The 17,386-nt window shown below is 33.6% G+C and overlaps 1 protein-coding gene across 10 annotated transcripts in view; it reads left to right on the top strand.

Moving 5' to 3' along the window:
- Nucleotides 1–17,386, top strand: part of EVI5 (ecotropic viral integration site 5) — a 188,264-nt gene that overhangs the window by 72,315 nt on the left and 98,563 nt on the right. For 7 of the 10 annotated variants that reach the window (XM_032867132.1, XM_032867133.1, XM_032867140.1 and 4 more), the window contains 4 exons: nt 5,318–5,378; nt 13,131–13,184; nt 15,025–15,057; nt 15,636–15,782. In XM_032867132.1, the coding sequence (XP_032723023.1) occupies nt 5,318–5,378; nt 13,131–13,184; nt 15,025–15,057; nt 15,636–15,782 (295 nt within the window). The remainder of the gene's footprint in view (nt 1–5,317; nt 5,379–13,130; nt 13,185–15,024; nt 15,058–15,635; nt 15,783–17,386) is intronic. The other 3 variants (XM_032867137.1, XM_032867141.1, XM_032867136.1) reach the window with 2 other exon arrangements.

Below are 17,386 nucleotides of genomic sequence, written 5' to 3'. Positions count from 1 at the left end.
CAAAATCAGTAACAAAAAACAGCGAGCTCTGAGGAGAGGGGAGACTGATTTTTCGAGTTACTACATTACTAGTTTCAAATGTCTAGTTTTTTTTTTTTTTCTAAGATTTTATTTATTTGACAGGCAGAGATCACAAGTAGGCAGAGAGGCAGGCAGAGAGAGGGAGAGAGGGGGAAGCAGGCTCCCTGCTGAGCAGAGAACCCGATGATGCGCGGGGCTTGATCCAGGACCCTGGGATCATGACCTGAGCTGAAGGCAGAGGCTTTAACCCACTGAGCCACCCAGGAGCCCCACAAATGTCTAGTTTTTAACAAAAATCACAGGCATATGGAAAAAAAGAAAAGTATGCCCCAAAGGAAAAGAATATTAACCCTTGAACAACATGGATTTGAACTGCACTCATCCACTTATATGCAGATTGTTTTTGATAAATGCAGTACAGTATTGCAAATGTATTTTCTCTTATAATTTTCTTAGTAACATTTTCTTTTCTATACTTATATTCATCATAAGATTACTGTATATAATATATAGAAAACATATGTTGACTGTGCTATTGGTAAGGGCTCCAGTCAACTGTAGTGAACTTTTTAGAGTATCAAAATTTATACACAGATTTTCAACTGTCCAGGGGTGTCAGCACTTCTGATTCTCATGTTGTTCAAGTTCAGGTCTCTCTGAAAGAGACTTGATGGTAGATAAAGTAGACAGAGACTTTAGAAGAAGCTCAAAGAACTAAAGGAAGATGTGGGGAAGATTGAGAAAAAGACAAACAAAATGGAAATACCAGTAAAGAGATAGAAAACTTAAAAGGAAACAAAAATTCTGGATCTGAGAAGTTCAGTAACTGAAATGAAAAATTCATAGAGTGATTAAAAAGCAGATTTGAGCAGGCAGAAGAATAAGTGAACTTGAAGACAAAATATTAGAAATTACTGAATTTGAGGAACAAAAAGAAAAAAGATAAAAGAAAACTGAACAGAGCCTAAGGGGACCAACATACACATTGTGGGAGTCCCAGAAGAGAGGAAGAGTCAGAGAGAATATCAGGCTGTCTGCTTGGTGGGAAGCCTGCTTCTCCCTCTCCCACTCCTCCTGCTTGTGCTCCCTCTCTCACTGTGTCTGTCTCTGTCAAATAAATAAATAAAATCTTAAAATAATAAAAAGATCCTAATTAAGGTAAACACATGGGCAATTATAAAAGTTATTATTTTAACAGTGGGTTGTAACTCCACTTTTTGTTTTCTACATGAATTAAGGCTAATATGTTAAAGAAAACTGGAGTGTCTGGGTGACTTGGTTGAGTGTCTGACTCTTAATTTTGGCTCAGGTCATGATCCCAGGGTCATGGGACTGAGGCCCATATTGGATTGTGTGCTCTGGCACAGAGTTTACTTGAGATGCTCTCCCTCTCCTTTCTTCTCCCCCTCTGTCCCTCTCCCTGCTTGCTTGCTCTCTTCCTATCTCTCCCTCTCAAATAAATAAATGAAATCTTAAAAAAAGAACAATTACTGGTCTCAAAGCTAGTATTAATGTAATTTTTGTTTGTAACTCCAAAGCTTGTTTTCTACATAATTTAAGAGTAGATACTGTATACGTGAAGCTAATATAACACTTTGTGTTAACTACACTGGAGTTAAAATTTTAAACATTTAAAAATATCTTAAAAAGTGATTATGGCCAGTGCACATGCACACAAAGACTAAATCACAAAGGAATGGAAAATCAGAGTAGATCTATAACTAGTAAGGTGACTGAATCTATAATCAAAGGTCTTTTAAGAAGAAAATCCCTGGATTTGTTGGTTTACTGGTGAATTCTACTACACATTTAAAGAACTAATATCTTTTTAAACTTTTTCAAAAATACAAGGGAATATTTCCTAACTCATTCTAGGAGGCCAGCGTTATGACCCTGATACGAAAACCAGATAAGGAAAGATAAGGACACTATAAGAAAACTATACATAAATATCCCTAAAAACACTGATGCAAAAGTCCTCAACAAAATATTGGTAAACCAAATTCAGCAGTGTACTAAAAAGACTATATACCACTACCAAATGGGATTTATTCTTAGAATGCAGGGATAATTCAACATACAAAAATTGATCAATGTAATATACCACATTAACAGAACAAAGGGAAAGAAAAGAGGATCATCTCAATTGACAGATAAAATGTATTTGTCAAAATTCAGTATCCTTTGATGATTGAAACACTCAACAGAGAAGGAAAAGAAGGCAACTTACCTCAACATAATAAAAGCCATCCATATATGAAAAACGCACAGTGAGCATTTTACTCAATGGTGAAAGACTAAAAACTTTCCCTCTAAGGTCAGAAACAAGGCAAGGATCCTTGATATTGCCATTTCTGTTCAACATAGTACTGGAATTAGCAAAAGAAATAAAGAGGAAAAGAAATAAAAATCCAAATTGGAAAAGAAAAATTAAGATTATCTCAGTTGACAGACAACATGATCTTTTATGTAGAAAAACCCTTCTACAAAAAACAGCTAATGAATGCAGCAAAATAGTAGGTTACAAAGTCAACCCACAAAAAGTTAGTTGCATTTCTATACCTTAACAATGAATAACATAGAAGGAATTAAGAAAACTATTCCATTTACAATAGCATCAAAAAGAATAAAATACGGATAATTAACCAAGGAAGTGAAAGATGTATACAATGAAAACTGCAGACATTTCTGAAAGATATTAAGACATAAATAAAAGCATGTTCTATGTTCATTGATTGGAAGACAATGTAATATTGTTAACACGTCAGTATTACCCAATATGATCTATGGAGTGAACTGAAGTCTCTCTTAAAATGATATTTTTTGCAAAAATAGAAAACTCCATCCTAAACTTCATTAGTAAAGTGAAAGGACCCAAATAGTTAAAACCATCTTGAAAAAGAACCAAAAACCTGGAGAACTCATACTTCCTGATTTCCAAGCTTACTATAAAGCTATCATAATCAAAACAGGGTACTAGAATAAAGATAGACATCTAGACCAATGGAAGAGAATAGCACTCCCAAGAAATCTCCCAAGATGATTTTTGACGGGTGCTAAGACCATTCAGTAGGGAAAGGTCTGTCTTTTCAACAAATGATGCTGGGAAAACTGGATAGTCACATGCAGAAAAACAAAGTTGGACCCTTTTTAATATCATATGCACAATATAAGTCAGAATGGATCAAACATTTAAATGTAAGAACTAAAACAGTAAAACTCTTAGATGAAAACATTGGACAAAAAGCTTGGAATTAGATTTGACAATGACTTTTTGGATTTGACACTAAAGGTTTAAGTAACAAAATACAAAATAGACAAATTGAACTTTGTGAAAATTTAAAAATTTTGCACATCCAAAGACACTCTCAAAGTGGGAGAAGATACTTGCAAAGCATATATTGGATAAATGATTAATATTCACAGTGTACTGAGAACTCCTAAAACTCAGCAGCAAAAAACACAAGTGGATTCAAAAATTGGCAAAGGACTTGAATAGACATTTCTCCAAAGAAGAAATACAAATGACAATAAGTACATAAAAAGATGCTCAACATAGGTATAATATAGATGAACCCGGGGGACTTTAAGCTGGGTAAAATAAGCTCCTCACAATGGTACAAATACTGTGTGATTCCATATATATGATATACTTAATGTCAGAATTATAGAGACAGAATGTAAAATGGTTGTTGCCAGGACCTGGTGAGAGGAATGGGTTTTCTTATTTAAGGGTATAGAATTTCAGTTGATAAAAAGAACAAAACAATGCACATGATGGTGATGGCTGTACAACATTATAAATGTATTTAATACCACTGAACTGTGTAGCTAAAAATGGTTATGATGGTAAAATTTGCTATGTGTATTTTATCACAGTAAAAAAAGTTATTGTGAGTTAAATTTTATATATGGTAAATAATAGGTTTTTCTCCTTTGAGGGAGAATTTGATTTTTGACAGCTCTAAGTTTTGGGGGCCTAGGTTTTTAGTATTAGGAGTAGTTAAACTTGTTATTAACATTTTTGGCCCAGAGTAAGATCTAAAAATAACTTGGTGGGAATAACTTTTCTATGGCCTATAAATTTTTGTAAAGATAATTTTATACTTACAGTAGTATAAATGTAGTACATTGCATTTGTCATTTCTTACTCTTCTATAGTTAGTGACAGTTCTTCAGTTCTTTAGTTTTATCTTTCATGACCTTGATATTTCTGAAGTGAGCCTGTCAGTGGGTTTGCTGATTTGAGTTTGATGATTTCTTTTGATTAGATTGAGGATATATGTTCTTGGGAAGGATATCATGGAGGTGAGGTGCCCTTCTCAGTACATCTTAACAAGGGGTGCTTGATATCAACATGTATTATTAGTAGTATTAACCTTGATCAGTTAACTCAGGTGCTGTCAAGATACTGTAGTACAAATCTACTGTTTTTCCCTTGGTAATATCTAAATCTTTTGAGAGATACTTTAAGACTGTGCTTACACTTTTTACCTACTAATTTTAGCTTCCACTGGTTTTCCTTGCCTGTGGGGGTTTTCTTGCTTCTGGGAGAATTCTAATGGTGATTTTTAATTTATTTAATTTATTTTTATTATTACTATTTTTTCATGGTGATTTTTTATTTCCTCACTCTTTCTGTGTTCAGGAATCCTTTTATTGGAAAGAGCTGTTCCGGGACACCCAGGTGGCTCAGTCAGTTAAATGTCTGCCTTTGGCTCAGGTCATGATTTCAGGGTCCTGGGATTAAGCCCCACATTAAGCTCCCTGCTCATTGGGAAGCCTGCTTCTCCCTCTCCCTATGCTGCTCCTCCTACTTGTTCTGTTTCACTGTCTCAAATACATAAATAAAATCTTTTTTTTTTTTTTCATAAATAAAATATTTAAAAAAGAATTGTTCCTCTTTCCCCATTATAACTTTAATACCATTTTTAGTACTTTTTTTTTTTTTTTTAGTTAAAGTGGATTTTAACCATTGTATTTTAATCTGAGGAAGAATGATAGTTCTTTTTATAAGTTTAGGGCTAAATAGAATCTGTATACTCAGTTCTTAAATGCCTTATATATTTCACTTTCTAAAGTTTATTTGTGTGTGGTTTTCATTTTTGTTATTTGTGAAATAGTTTTTTAGGTAAGAATCCATGTAATTATTCAGATTATTTTTCTAATATCAAGTATCTCAATTTATAAGTTGTGGGTACCTACTGGAATTATATTTTGTGTTAATAAATAGGTTAAAATTTTATAATTTAGTAACTAAATAAAAACATATTGTTAATTTCTTTTTCCTTCTTAGGCTTGAAAAGGAATACACTACAATAAAAACTAAAGAAATGGAAGAGCAAGTTGAAATTAAAGTAAGCATCTCAGGACTTTTTTAAAGTGCCAAACATAAACTTATTAAAGTCAGTCATTTGGTTATGTTGATATATCTATTTCCTGTAACACATTTAACAGCGATGTTTGTCATTACTTACTGATGAATTTATCATCCCACTATGTTATAGTTAAAAATAGACACTTCAAAATCCAGAATAATGCAACAAGTGGTTTTCATTCTAGTGTGAGAACAGCTGTTTCTAGATTTGTTGGTGGGTCGTCAAGAGAAAATACTGCTGTGGGGAAGATAATGACCACTTCATTTAAGCATGCTTTTAAAAATATGGAGAAGTCTATCTATAATGTACATAGACTAGCAGCAGTGTAGTCTGAGGTACACCAAATAGAGCAAATCATTGCACCAGAACTAATTACGGCTGCCTTAGAGCTTCAGGAAACTTGGACTAATTCAATTTTCTAATCTCTAAGCAAAGGTTATACTTTTGAACTCTCTATAGGAACCAGGCATATTGCCAATTGTGAGGGATATATAAATTCCTGTGTATACCTTAAAATTTTTATTTGTACCCCCTGTAAGTCAGAAGTTCTTAAGTTGAGGATCTTTGGCATTATTCAGCTGGAAGTTAAGGAAAGTTCTATAGGTTTTATGTTGACATTTCAGGATGGAGATAATGAGTAGAAGCAGGAGTTAGTGAAGAAACTCAGTGACTCGCTGATCCTAATTCTTATCTCTTTGTCTGTAATCTCCCCCTTCCAAAAAAAAAACAAAAACAAAACCCTACAAAAAACATAAAGGAACAAGTTTTGAGTGACTCTCCCCCTTTTTTTTTTAAACTCTACATTTGGATGTGTCTGAGTTTTGACTTGAACCTGGAAAGACATTAGATGACCACCTTACTTATGATTATTTAGCCGTGACTTAATCACTTTTGCTATAAAGTACCTCTTCACTACTCACATCTACGGGCCCTTTTTACAAGTAAGGGAATGAGTTTTATGAAATTGGTATTCTTTCTTGCCATGGTTCTTCTCAAAAGCCTCAAGCCTCCTCAGAGAAACCTCTTCTTTGTTTCTGTGTGACCTTTCTCTCATCTATTTCCCTTTTCTAGATGTTTTATTTTCATTTCTATCAGTATTCCCTATTAAATGGAAATAGATACTTCTACATTTTTCAGAGAGAAAGAAAAGACCCTTGTGGATATTTGTCCCTTCTTTTTAAAAATTATGTCACCCAACTGCTGCTCTACTATTTGCTTTTCTTTTAGGTATCATGAGTAAGAGTAACATTAAATCATACCCTCCACTTCAACCTACTGAAAGTAGAAAAGTACGTCATCCTGATGAGTGGGGAGAGAGTATGGGTTATCGCATACCACGAATATTCGGAACTGCAAATCAAGAATCTGAGGATGGGAAGCCATCCTGTTCATGTCACCATGCTATGTCATTGTAAAAAAACAAAACAAAACACACAGTTCTGTGAACAATCTTTGCTCTTAAAGAAGTTTCTTCTAAAATTAAATCACACGAAGAGTAGGAATACCAAGAGGCCTTTTCAGAAAGATCTTTAGCACAATTTAGCTTGTATTTGCAGTTTTTCTCAAACTTCAGTTTTGGGAGAAATTTATGGTTAATATACCTCACAGAATCCTTCTGAATGCTAGCTCCATGTGTCTTGGGAAAAAACAGATGGCACAAAGTGTTCATAGAAATGAAACTGGGGGGTGGGGGAGAATGAAAGTTCAAAAAGTTAGTATCACATTGGGTAAATAAAATCTGATCTCAAAGGTAGTTTGTTATTTTTACAAAATTTTGTTTCCACATAGTTTTTTCTTATTCTCAAACCATTTTCATCTCCTTCTTTATTCCTTCTGCCACCTAAAAAAGGGCAAAGCCATGACCATTTTTGTGGGACTGCACTTTCTTTTTTTTACTTTATATAAGCTTGCGTATGTCTGATTTTTGACTCGGACCTGGCAGCTCATCTCAGTCATAATCAGATGACCACTGCATTACAGATAGTTAGCTATGTATTATTGAAGGCTTTCTCTAAAATGGGAAATGCCACTTCCTTAGTCACACTCTCTTCCCTTCTTTCTAGGGTCCCTTATAAAAACAAGGGGATGAGCTCTCTTAAACTAATGCTTTCTTGCCTTAGTCCTCCTCAGAGCCTTCAGAGAGATAATCTTAAACTGTTTTTTATACAGGCAAATGGTATGATTAACAAATTATTTGATGTTTTGGTGTGGAAGTAAAAAATCTGCCATTGATAAAGTTTCCTTTTTTTTTTTTTTTTTTTACACTTAAAATTCTAAGACGTTTGGGTTGTGGACCTTTTTGTCTAAGAATTCTATCTGGAGGCTCTGTGATGAAGGTGTAACTTTTAAGTATTTTCCAACCCTTTTCTGAAAGTGTTACAGAAAGATTTTGATAGTAATTGTTTTATATGGAGAATCTTACATTTTATTGTGTGAAATTTTTTATTAATAGAAGCAGCTTTCTCAGTATCCTTTTCCAATCTATTGATCTTTCAGGTGAGGGGGAGGAGGTAAGAAAAATTAAAATTCTAGTTTATATTAGGGTACCTCACAAATCTTTAAAGAAAACCTTTATTCCCCCATTCTATTTAAGACTGACAGTTGAGCTGATAATCTAACATTCATTATTTAAATTTTGTGCTTTGGGATGCAGAGATTTAAGCCCTGCAAATGGGAACAGTTAGAGATTCTGACTGGTTTTTAGTCAGAAGTTCAATTTTTTTTTTTAATTTAAAAATTATGAAGTGTTCCAGATATGCTGAAAAAGAGAGAATAAAATAAAAACACTTGTGTATTCACTGCCTGGTGTAAAAAAGGAAAACATGAGAAATGTTATATGAGTCATCCAGGTGTTACATTTAACAATCAGTATGAAGTGTTAGTACTGACACATTTATTTAACACTTAATATGTAAGGGGTCATTTACATGTATCATCTACTTTTATGCTTTTAATAACCTTATGAGAGGGTTCTTTCTTCAAAAAGCTCAAAAAATATGCTAGTGGTCACATTGCTAGAAAATGGTGAAAGTCAAGGATTTGAAATCTGATTTATGTTTTTCTAAGACCCATACATATTCTTCAATGTATATATACACTGTGCTGCTTTCCAAAAAAGACTTAATATATTGTGATGTAAGAAAGATTCAGATGCCAATTTTTCTGTGGCATCATAAACTTTCAATAAAAAAAGAATGGCTGTATAATAATATCCAATGGGGGTGATACAGTAACGTAATTTATTCAAGTCATCCATTTTAGGTATTTGTAGAACCTACTATATGTCCAAACACTATTCTAGGCACTTGAAACATTTTGCTGAAATAGACCAGTTTCTGCCCTCATGGAGCTTACATTCTAGTATGGGAATCAGACAATAAACAGAAAAGTAAAATATATAATATTTTGATGAGGTTAAGTGTTAAACAGAGAAAAGAATACATCTGGGAAGGGAGAGTAAAATGGTGGTGTTTGGATTGAAAATTTAGAGAAGTTGACTGGATTACTTTTGAATAAATAGCTGAAGGAAGTGAGCGAGCTAGATAAATAGATATCTGGACAGAGATTAGGAATGTGCCTGATGGACAGTTAAGAATGTGCCCAGGGAGAAATAGTAAGGAAACCATTGTAGATGGGACAGTATACATGATCAGGAAAGTAACAGGAGTTGGCTGTTGTTGAACATGTGAAGATGTTGACTTTGAACCTAGAAAGCCATTTGGGTTTTCAATGGAGGAGAAGGTATGTTGAGAGTAGATTGCAGGGGACAGGAAGGCTGATGAAGTACTACAGGCAACAGATGATGGTGGCTTGGACTGAGGTGGTTAGAAGTGATTGGATTCTGAGTAGACTTTAAAGATAAAGCTGACAAGTTGATTGTGGAGGTATGAGAGAAATAAGAATTAAGCATTTTGGCTTTAGTAGGGGACAGTCGGAGTTCTCAGTACCTGAGATGGGGGAGTCTGCAGGAGGTTCTGCTTTGGGAAGGAGTATTAAGAGCCTAGTTTGAGATAATTTAAGAATCAGATGCCAAGGAGATATTCAGAGTAGCTTCTTGAATATTCTGAGTTGAATTTAAGATAGGGCAGGCTCAAAATATAAATTTGGAAGTTATTGGCAGAATGATGATAGTAAAAGCCTTAGAGTGGATGACATTACTTGGGGGAATGAGTGTAGATGAGAGAAGAGAGTTCAAAGAATTGAGCCTGATCATAAGCCAACATTTAAGTTAGAAAGATGAGAGCAAAGCAGGAGAACACGAAGTCTAAGTGTCCTAAAGGCACGAGAAAAGAGAGTTTTAGAAAGAGAAGGATTTTTCTGTCAGTGCTAAAGAGTATTCTTGTGAGTTGAGGATGGAGAAATAATCATTGAATTTGTCAGCGTGGAGGTAAGCTGGAAAAGAGCAGAGAAATAGTGGGAACTAAAACTTGATTGAAACTAGAAAAAAATGGAGATAGGGAGTATAGATATCTTTCAGGGAATTTGCTATAGAGAAGAGAGAAATGGAACAGTACCTTAGAAAGGGTCATGATGTTAAGGGGATTTTGATTTTTCTTTACTTTTCATTAAGATGGGAAAAATAGCAACGTTTTCATGGTGATAACCATGTAGGAAAAACTGGTGGTGTGTGAATGGCAGGGGGTAATTGCTAGGGTCAGCACGGTTTTGATTTACCCCATAGTAGGAGATGAGGTCTCCTAGTGTGTATAGTTAATCCATAAGAACAAGAGAGAACCTAAAATAAATGGGAAAAATGTAGGTAAGAGGTAGGATGTAGTTGTGGGAGCTTGCAAAGTTTTGTTCTTACTGCTTTGGTTCTTTCAGTGGAATCGGAAACAAGATTGTGATTTGAGAGTGACAGTGGGGTGAAGGGATCCTGATTTGAATAAAGAGGAACAAGTATGAATTAGGGGTCTGAGAGGGTGAGAGAAGGCATGGTCTAAGAAAACACATTATTGCTGCTAGGGCACATTAGTAGTCCAACTGAATTTAATTAAACTGAATTAATTTAAACAAACTTCATTGTTTTATTTTCCTTCAATTATATTTACCAACATAGGCGCAGACACAGAGTTGTCAGTATGTTAACCCAGAGTGGTGGTTTTATCAGGCAAGTATGCTATCTCCTAAGGAAGAGAGGGCAGAGGGGAGGATAAAAGAAATGGAACATCTGTAATGATAGGAAATTAAATTTTATAAAGAGGGAAGAGAGCACATCAGAGTGAGGGGCAATGGAAAGTTGGTAGGATCAATGGATTGTCTCAATGAGGAAGATTATTGACTTTGGGTTATTTCATAAAATGAATAAGAATAAAACGGCAAGAATAAAGTGAGTTGTTAGAAACTGAAATTTCCCCATTTGGGGATATTCTGTTTTGTTTTTTTTTTTTTAAATCATTTTTTGCCATTAAAAATAGCACGTATAGTTAGCATGTTTGTATATAAAGTTATTGGCACCTTATGTTTTCTTAGCCAGTTGTGAAGAGTAGAATTATTGAATTAGAGGATATTAGTATTTTTCAGTAAATTTCCTAAAGAGTATTTCCAGGGTATGTTCTTTTTGGCAGCGAGTTTCCATTCCACTAACACCTTGCTTATATTAGGTATTTCATTTTTGCTCTCGCTCTTCATTTTCTCTTTTCTAATTTTTTTTTCTCTTTTCTAATTAGATAGGTCAAAAGTCTCTCCCTCTTTTTTTTTTTTAAATATGTATCTGTCTTCCTCTTTATGGTTTTCACTTTAAAGTTTAGAAAACACTCTTCATTTACTCTGGCAAATGTAATTAAAAAGATAGTCAAAAGTTAATGAGAATTCAATCAAATGATAGATTTTAGTCATCAATTTTCCTATGTATCAAAATATCTTAGAAAAAGGGTGCCTGAGTGTCAGTTGGTTAAGCGACTGTCTTCAGCTCAGGTCATGATCTCAGGGTCCAATGATGACCCCCCAGGGTCCTAGGACTGAGCCCCACATCAGGTTCCCTCTGCTCTGCAAGAAGCCTGCTTCTCCCTCTCCCTTTCCCTCTGCCTGCCACTCCCCCAGCTTGTGCTCTCTCTCTCACTGTAATAAATAAATAAAATCTTAAAAAATAAATAAATTTAACTTAAAAATATATCTTAGAAAAAGAAATTCCACTTAAAATAGGAATAAAAACATCTGGGAAATAGGATAGAACCTAATAAATTATCACTGAAAAACTTGGCATAAAGGCATTTAAGAAGGATGAATGAAGGGGAGAGACAAAAAGAACTCTGTGTTAAATTTATGATTTTTAAGATTTTATTTCTTTGAGAGAGAGCATGAGAGAGCAGGAGAGGGGGGAGGGTAAGTGGGAGAAGCAAACTCCCTGCTGAGCAGGGAGCCCGACGAGGGACTCCATCCTGGGTCTAGGATCATGACCTGAGTTGAAGGCAGTCACTTAACCAACTGAGCCACCCAGGGGCCCTCGATGAAAACATTTTTAAAAGCAGGAATTTAGAGGATGGTAGGGTTGGAAGAAGGCTGGATTAAGTTCTGGGGTAAATTTGTACAAAAGGTAAGGGAAATTTGAAATTTCAATGATGGCAAAATGGAGAAGTAACTCCAAGGATTCTAAAATGAAGTTATATCAGGATTTATATGAAAATGTTAATGGAATATGCAAGAAGATGACTTTTTATGTAGAGTGTTTTAGTTTTAATACTTAATAGTAATTTGATAGGGTTTGGGAGTCAGATATTGAATGGTTAGGTGAAGATTTTTTTTTTAATCTGGTTTTACTTTCCTTTTGTCATTTAAAGATTTATTGTATTTGAGAGAGAGAGTGTGTGGGAAGAGGGGAAAGGGGAGAGGAAGAAGAGAGTCTTAAGCAGACTCTGTGCTGAGTGCAGAGCCTAACACGGTGTTTGATCTCAGGACCCTGAGATCAGGTCCTGAGCTGAAACCAAGAGTCAGTCTCTTAACCAACTGCGCTACCCAGATACCCCAAATCTGGTTTTGCTTTTTGAACTATAAGAAAATACTAGTAATCAGAACTGTTCATTTTTTTAAGTTTGGTATTTTTAAAAAAATTTTTACTCTCTTTTTGAGTAGGCTCCATGTCCAACATGGAGCTTTGATCTCATGACCTTGAGATTAAGTCCCCTACTCTACCGACTGAGTCAGCAAGGTGCCTCCATTTTTTTTTTAAGGTCACAACAACTTATAAATAATTAATTCAATGAAAACAACTCAATCTTTTTATTTTCAGAATGTAAGGAATTTTGTAGCTTTGCATATATAAGGCATAGATGAAGGCTGGTCTAGTTCTGAATATCCTATGAGCTGCATTTTTCAGATTTCTTATTTATTAAACATTTGAGTACTGTTCGTGTAGATAGTATCTGTAGGAGGTAAATGAGTTAGAGTCTTTTCTATCTAATGGGGATGTTAAGTCAGATAAAATGTTGATTATGAGTCATGGTAGGTACTTTAAAGAAAGGGGTTATTTCTACATGTACTGTAGCATATATCTAAAATTCATTCACAGCTGGACTGATAAGTTTCATTTCCTTTACTATATATTTCCTACTCTGAGCCTATAGGAGTTTGACAGACAATAATGTAACCAACCATTCCTTAGCTTTCCTATTTATAAAAGGTGGTATATTTAAGAATTACGATTTAAGTATCTTTTCCTTAGGAATGCTTGCAAACAAACCTCTTTTTTTGTTGTTTCTTTTTTTTTCTTTTCTTTTTTTTTTTTTTTTGCAGAGGTTACGCACAGAAAATAGACTTTTAAAACAGCGCATTGAAACATTAGAAAAAGTAAGTAAATAACTACTTATGCAAGTTTCTGTTGAATGCACAGTACTTTTTTCTATTTATTTGAATAAAGTTACAAGAAATCTATCACGTCTCCAAAGTTGTGATATTAACTGCTTAGCTTGCCTAGCTTACTACTTAACTAAATAACTTGTCATTAATAAAAATTGATCACTATGAGTCCTTGAGCTTTAAGGTTAAAGTTTTAATTAAGGTTATTGTTAGAGTAACATATTGATTTGTTTTCTTTACATATAATCTCTAAAAAGTACATTCTTTAGAGGTAACCTAATTGAGAATTCATTCTATATAGTATTTTAAAAATGACTTTCAAATGTTACCCTGACTTTCTAGCCATGTATTAAATGTGTCAGTGATTCCTTTAAGGCCTAGGATTCCTTTTAGTTTAGTCAGAATGACTGACTGATTTCTCATATATAAATTCACCATAGTGTTGATTTTCAATTAAAATTAAATTAAACATTTGGTTCTCAGACTTTTTTTGATACTACTTATTACCTCTTTCTTCCTTTCTGTTTCATATAAAATAAATAACTGGGCAAATGTGGAAAGTTTTGCATTATTTTTAATATTGTGCTTTTGATGTAATGTCTATTATAGTCTTGTTCTGATGCTATAAGAAAATACAGAGTAATAAAAGTATAGTCTAAGAGTTTTGGTTTATTAAAAGAAAAACCTGAATTCACAAAGTCTTTTGGCGTTTGGAAGGGCTTTTTTTTTTTTTTAAACAAAAGATGAGAGTAAGTAGGTTAATAAATGATATGGTTAAAATCTTCCTTGAAAATCTACAGATCAATATCCAAGAGAGAAAACATGAAGATATGGATAGTTTGGTTATTTGTCTTTTGTTTGAAAGCATCACACCACACACAAGGATAGGATGTTTATTTCATGTCTTTTGGTTGTATAATAATTTCAGGTACATTATATTAAGTCAAAAATAGTTTTCCTGTATTTCCTTCATCTTATTAGAGTTGCTTTGAGAATAATTTTACTCTTTTGGTGACTCTAAAAACGTTGAGCTTATTTTAGTTAAGTTGTTCTAATTGCATATTGTTTTTTCCACTCAATATTCAATTTATAATATCTGTCTTCTTAGGTAGTCTTTTATCTTTGGAATGAGCTATTTTCACAGAGAAAATGTTTTTATTTCACTGAACCGTCAGAAAGATAAAGGTGTTGTAGGAAAGTGTTAAGTTTGGATTTTACTTCTAGAAAATTAAGTACCTTTCTACAGGCTTACATAGCCTAGGTCTGTCCTGTAGCGCTTCGAATTCTATAAATACTTATGTATTAGTTAAATCCTGTAACCAAAATGTTTAATTATTGAGTTATTGCTATAGTTTATTATGTTGAGCTCATTATTTTCATTTGTCATATTTTCCTTGCTTCGCTTCTTTGGAAGTTGCTGTTGTACAAATTGCTGTCACACTTTATAAGTGGAATTGCTTACTCAAATTCCTTCTCCCTTTCCTATAAGTTGTTTGACAATATGGCTGATTCCAAACATGAAGACTTAAAAGTATGCTTTAAAAAGAAGCTATTTGCTTGTCTCAATGATGAAAAACATCTTGGAATTTGTGTTTGGTCTTCTAGAAGCATATGATTTTCTGTAGTCTATCCTTATTTTGATACATTTTTCTTAAAGGTTAAGAATAATAAACACAGTAAATAGCCTTAAAATCAAATCTAAATATCTATCTTAATTACAATGAAAAGTAGATGGAATTTGGGTATGCTTTGTTTCTTCTTATTCCTAATTTTGTGCACCTTTATTTTATTTCTTTCTCTTAAATTTCTATCTGAATTTTTCCTTTTGTAGGAAAGTGCTTCCTTGGCAGATAGATTGATACAGGTATAGTTTTTGTTTTGTTTTGTTTTTGTTTTTGTTTTTTTAGCATTTTCTCTAACTTTACTTCTAAGGAAAGTCCTAAACCTAGAAATTCACATTTTAATGCATGATTTTTACATGCATTTTCCTAGAAATAATTTTTTGGGCTGGTATATATGTGTGTAAACTTAATTTTTGATAACAGTGTGTTATCTTGGTTTATTAAACACCTTTTGCACGTTTTAAAGCTAACCTTAAAGTATTTATTCCAAAATGTCAATCAGTGGATTCTGCGAAATTAACTACTGTACATTGAAAATTTTAGTCCTGCATGTACAACTCAGTAATATTGCATGAATTGAATTTTTATTGACTGAACGAAGAATTGTTCTTAAGATTATCAGGTAATTTTTTAAATTTAGCTTCCCAAAATTTGCTGGAGCAATAATGAGCTGCTGGTTAATAATTACTTAGGTTGTTCTGTTCTCTGAGGGTTTTTTTTTTTTTTTTAACATATCACAGTAAATAACTAAACCTCACAAAGGCAGTCTTTCTTGAATCTATCCTAAATTGCTTTACACACACACAAATTATGTCCTAAGGGACAAGTGACAAGAGCCCAGGAGGCTGAGGAAAACTACCTCATAAAACGGGAGTTGGCCACCATCAAACAGCAGAGTGATGAGGCCAGTGCTAAACTGGAGCAAGCTGAAAATACCATCAGGAAGCTCCAGCACCAACAACAATGGGTAAGGAGTCGGTAGTGCTTTTTCTCACCTTTCTCATCCCCCTTCCCTTTAAGCCTTTTTTTTTTTTTTTTTTTTTAAGCACAACTTCTGTGCTCTTGTTTTTAAGTAATTTTGTTTTCTACTTTAATTGAATTCTTAATCAGTTTTATATTCTGTAATACTTAGGGGTCTTATTGTTGTCTAAGGACTCTTCATTCTAACATTCTTTCTCTGTCCACACAGTTTTGTTAGAAATAGGTAATATTTTCTTTTCTTACATTATATTTTAAGTAACAGAAAATAAGTGATGTTAATCAGACCTGCTTCTTAGGTTTTAGAAATCTTTTTCATATTGGTATTTTACCATGGGTTATTTTTGATTCTTAACTCCAGCTAGTTCTTGTTAATTGTGCAGATGAAATATTATCCAACATGAAGAATATATGTAATTATCTCACTAAAGTTTGATAATGTGGGGATTTATGTCTTATGAAAAACTACAGCCTTAACTTCCTACATCAAGACCTCAAGTTATGGTTTAAAATATATGTTTACATTTTTTCAAGAGGAGAGAAATTTCAAAATGAAAAAAGGAACTTTTAAAAAGTTATGTTAACTAATTTAGGTTACTAAACAGCTATTCTCAGGTATTTTGCAGCTTAGACAGCATTTTCCATTGGCAAATTCAGACTAGTGTAATCTTAATCAAGGATATGAGGGCTAAAAAGAAAAGCCAGCTGTTTATTTTTAAAAAGATATTGTTTCTTGTTTCAGTTTTCTGTTCTCAGGAGTTAGACTGTAACAGGAGTAGGCAGAAAAGGTTATGTTAAATCTAGAACTCTACGTGGGTCAGGAAGGCAAATAGAATTACTTCAAAGTTGGACATTACTTTTATTCAGTAAAATTAAGAAACACCATCATAATCTGGCTATAGATATCAGAAAACTGAAAGCAAGAAGAAATTAACAATTGAAAAAAAATTTTTTTTTCTATAATGTTAATGAAGATCATTAAGAAAAATGAATAGAAAGGTGGTGAAAGAATATTAAAAAGTTGGGAACGCAGGCGCCTGGGTGGCTGAGTGGGTTAAAGCCTCTGCCTTCGGCTCGGGTAATGATCCCAGGGTCCTGGGATCGAGCCCCGCATCAAGCCCCGCATCGGGCTCTCTGCTCAGCAGGGAGCCTACTTCCTCCTCTTTCTCTGTCTGCCTCTCTGTCTACTTTTGATCTCTATCTGTCAAATAAATAAATAAAATCTTAAAAAAAAAAAAGTTGGGAACGCAAATGTTTTGTCCTGCCTTTGTATGAAGTGTCAATATCAAAGCATAAAAAATAGAAGAAACAGAATTGGGAGTTTCTGTTTGGGTTTAGGTTAAACTGAGTTATCAATGTAATGTGCTTTTGTTATAGGGAAAGATAGTAAGTGTTATGTTTTCATTTAGCAGAAGCTACAGTCATAATCCATTAGAATCACGAATTACTAGCTTTTTTTGCATGCTTTTTCAAATATTGAGACATATAGGACATAAAAATAAGAAAGCTTGTTTATGATGAAAAAAGTAAAACGGGGAAGCAAAAATGGCCAGAATGAACTAAATAAAGCTTTAGAAAATAAAATATAACAAA

This window comes from Lontra canadensis, unplaced genomic scaffold, assembly GCF_010015895.1.
Source record: "Lontra canadensis isolate GAN:19392208 unplaced genomic scaffold, GSC_riverotter_1.0 scaffold33, whole genome shotgun sequence".
Taxonomy (NCBI): domain Eukaryota; kingdom Metazoa; phylum Chordata; class Mammalia; order Carnivora; family Mustelidae; genus Lontra; species Lontra canadensis.
Note: the sequence above shows the minus strand (reverse complement) of the source record. Positions and strands in the feature narration are given on the sequence as shown.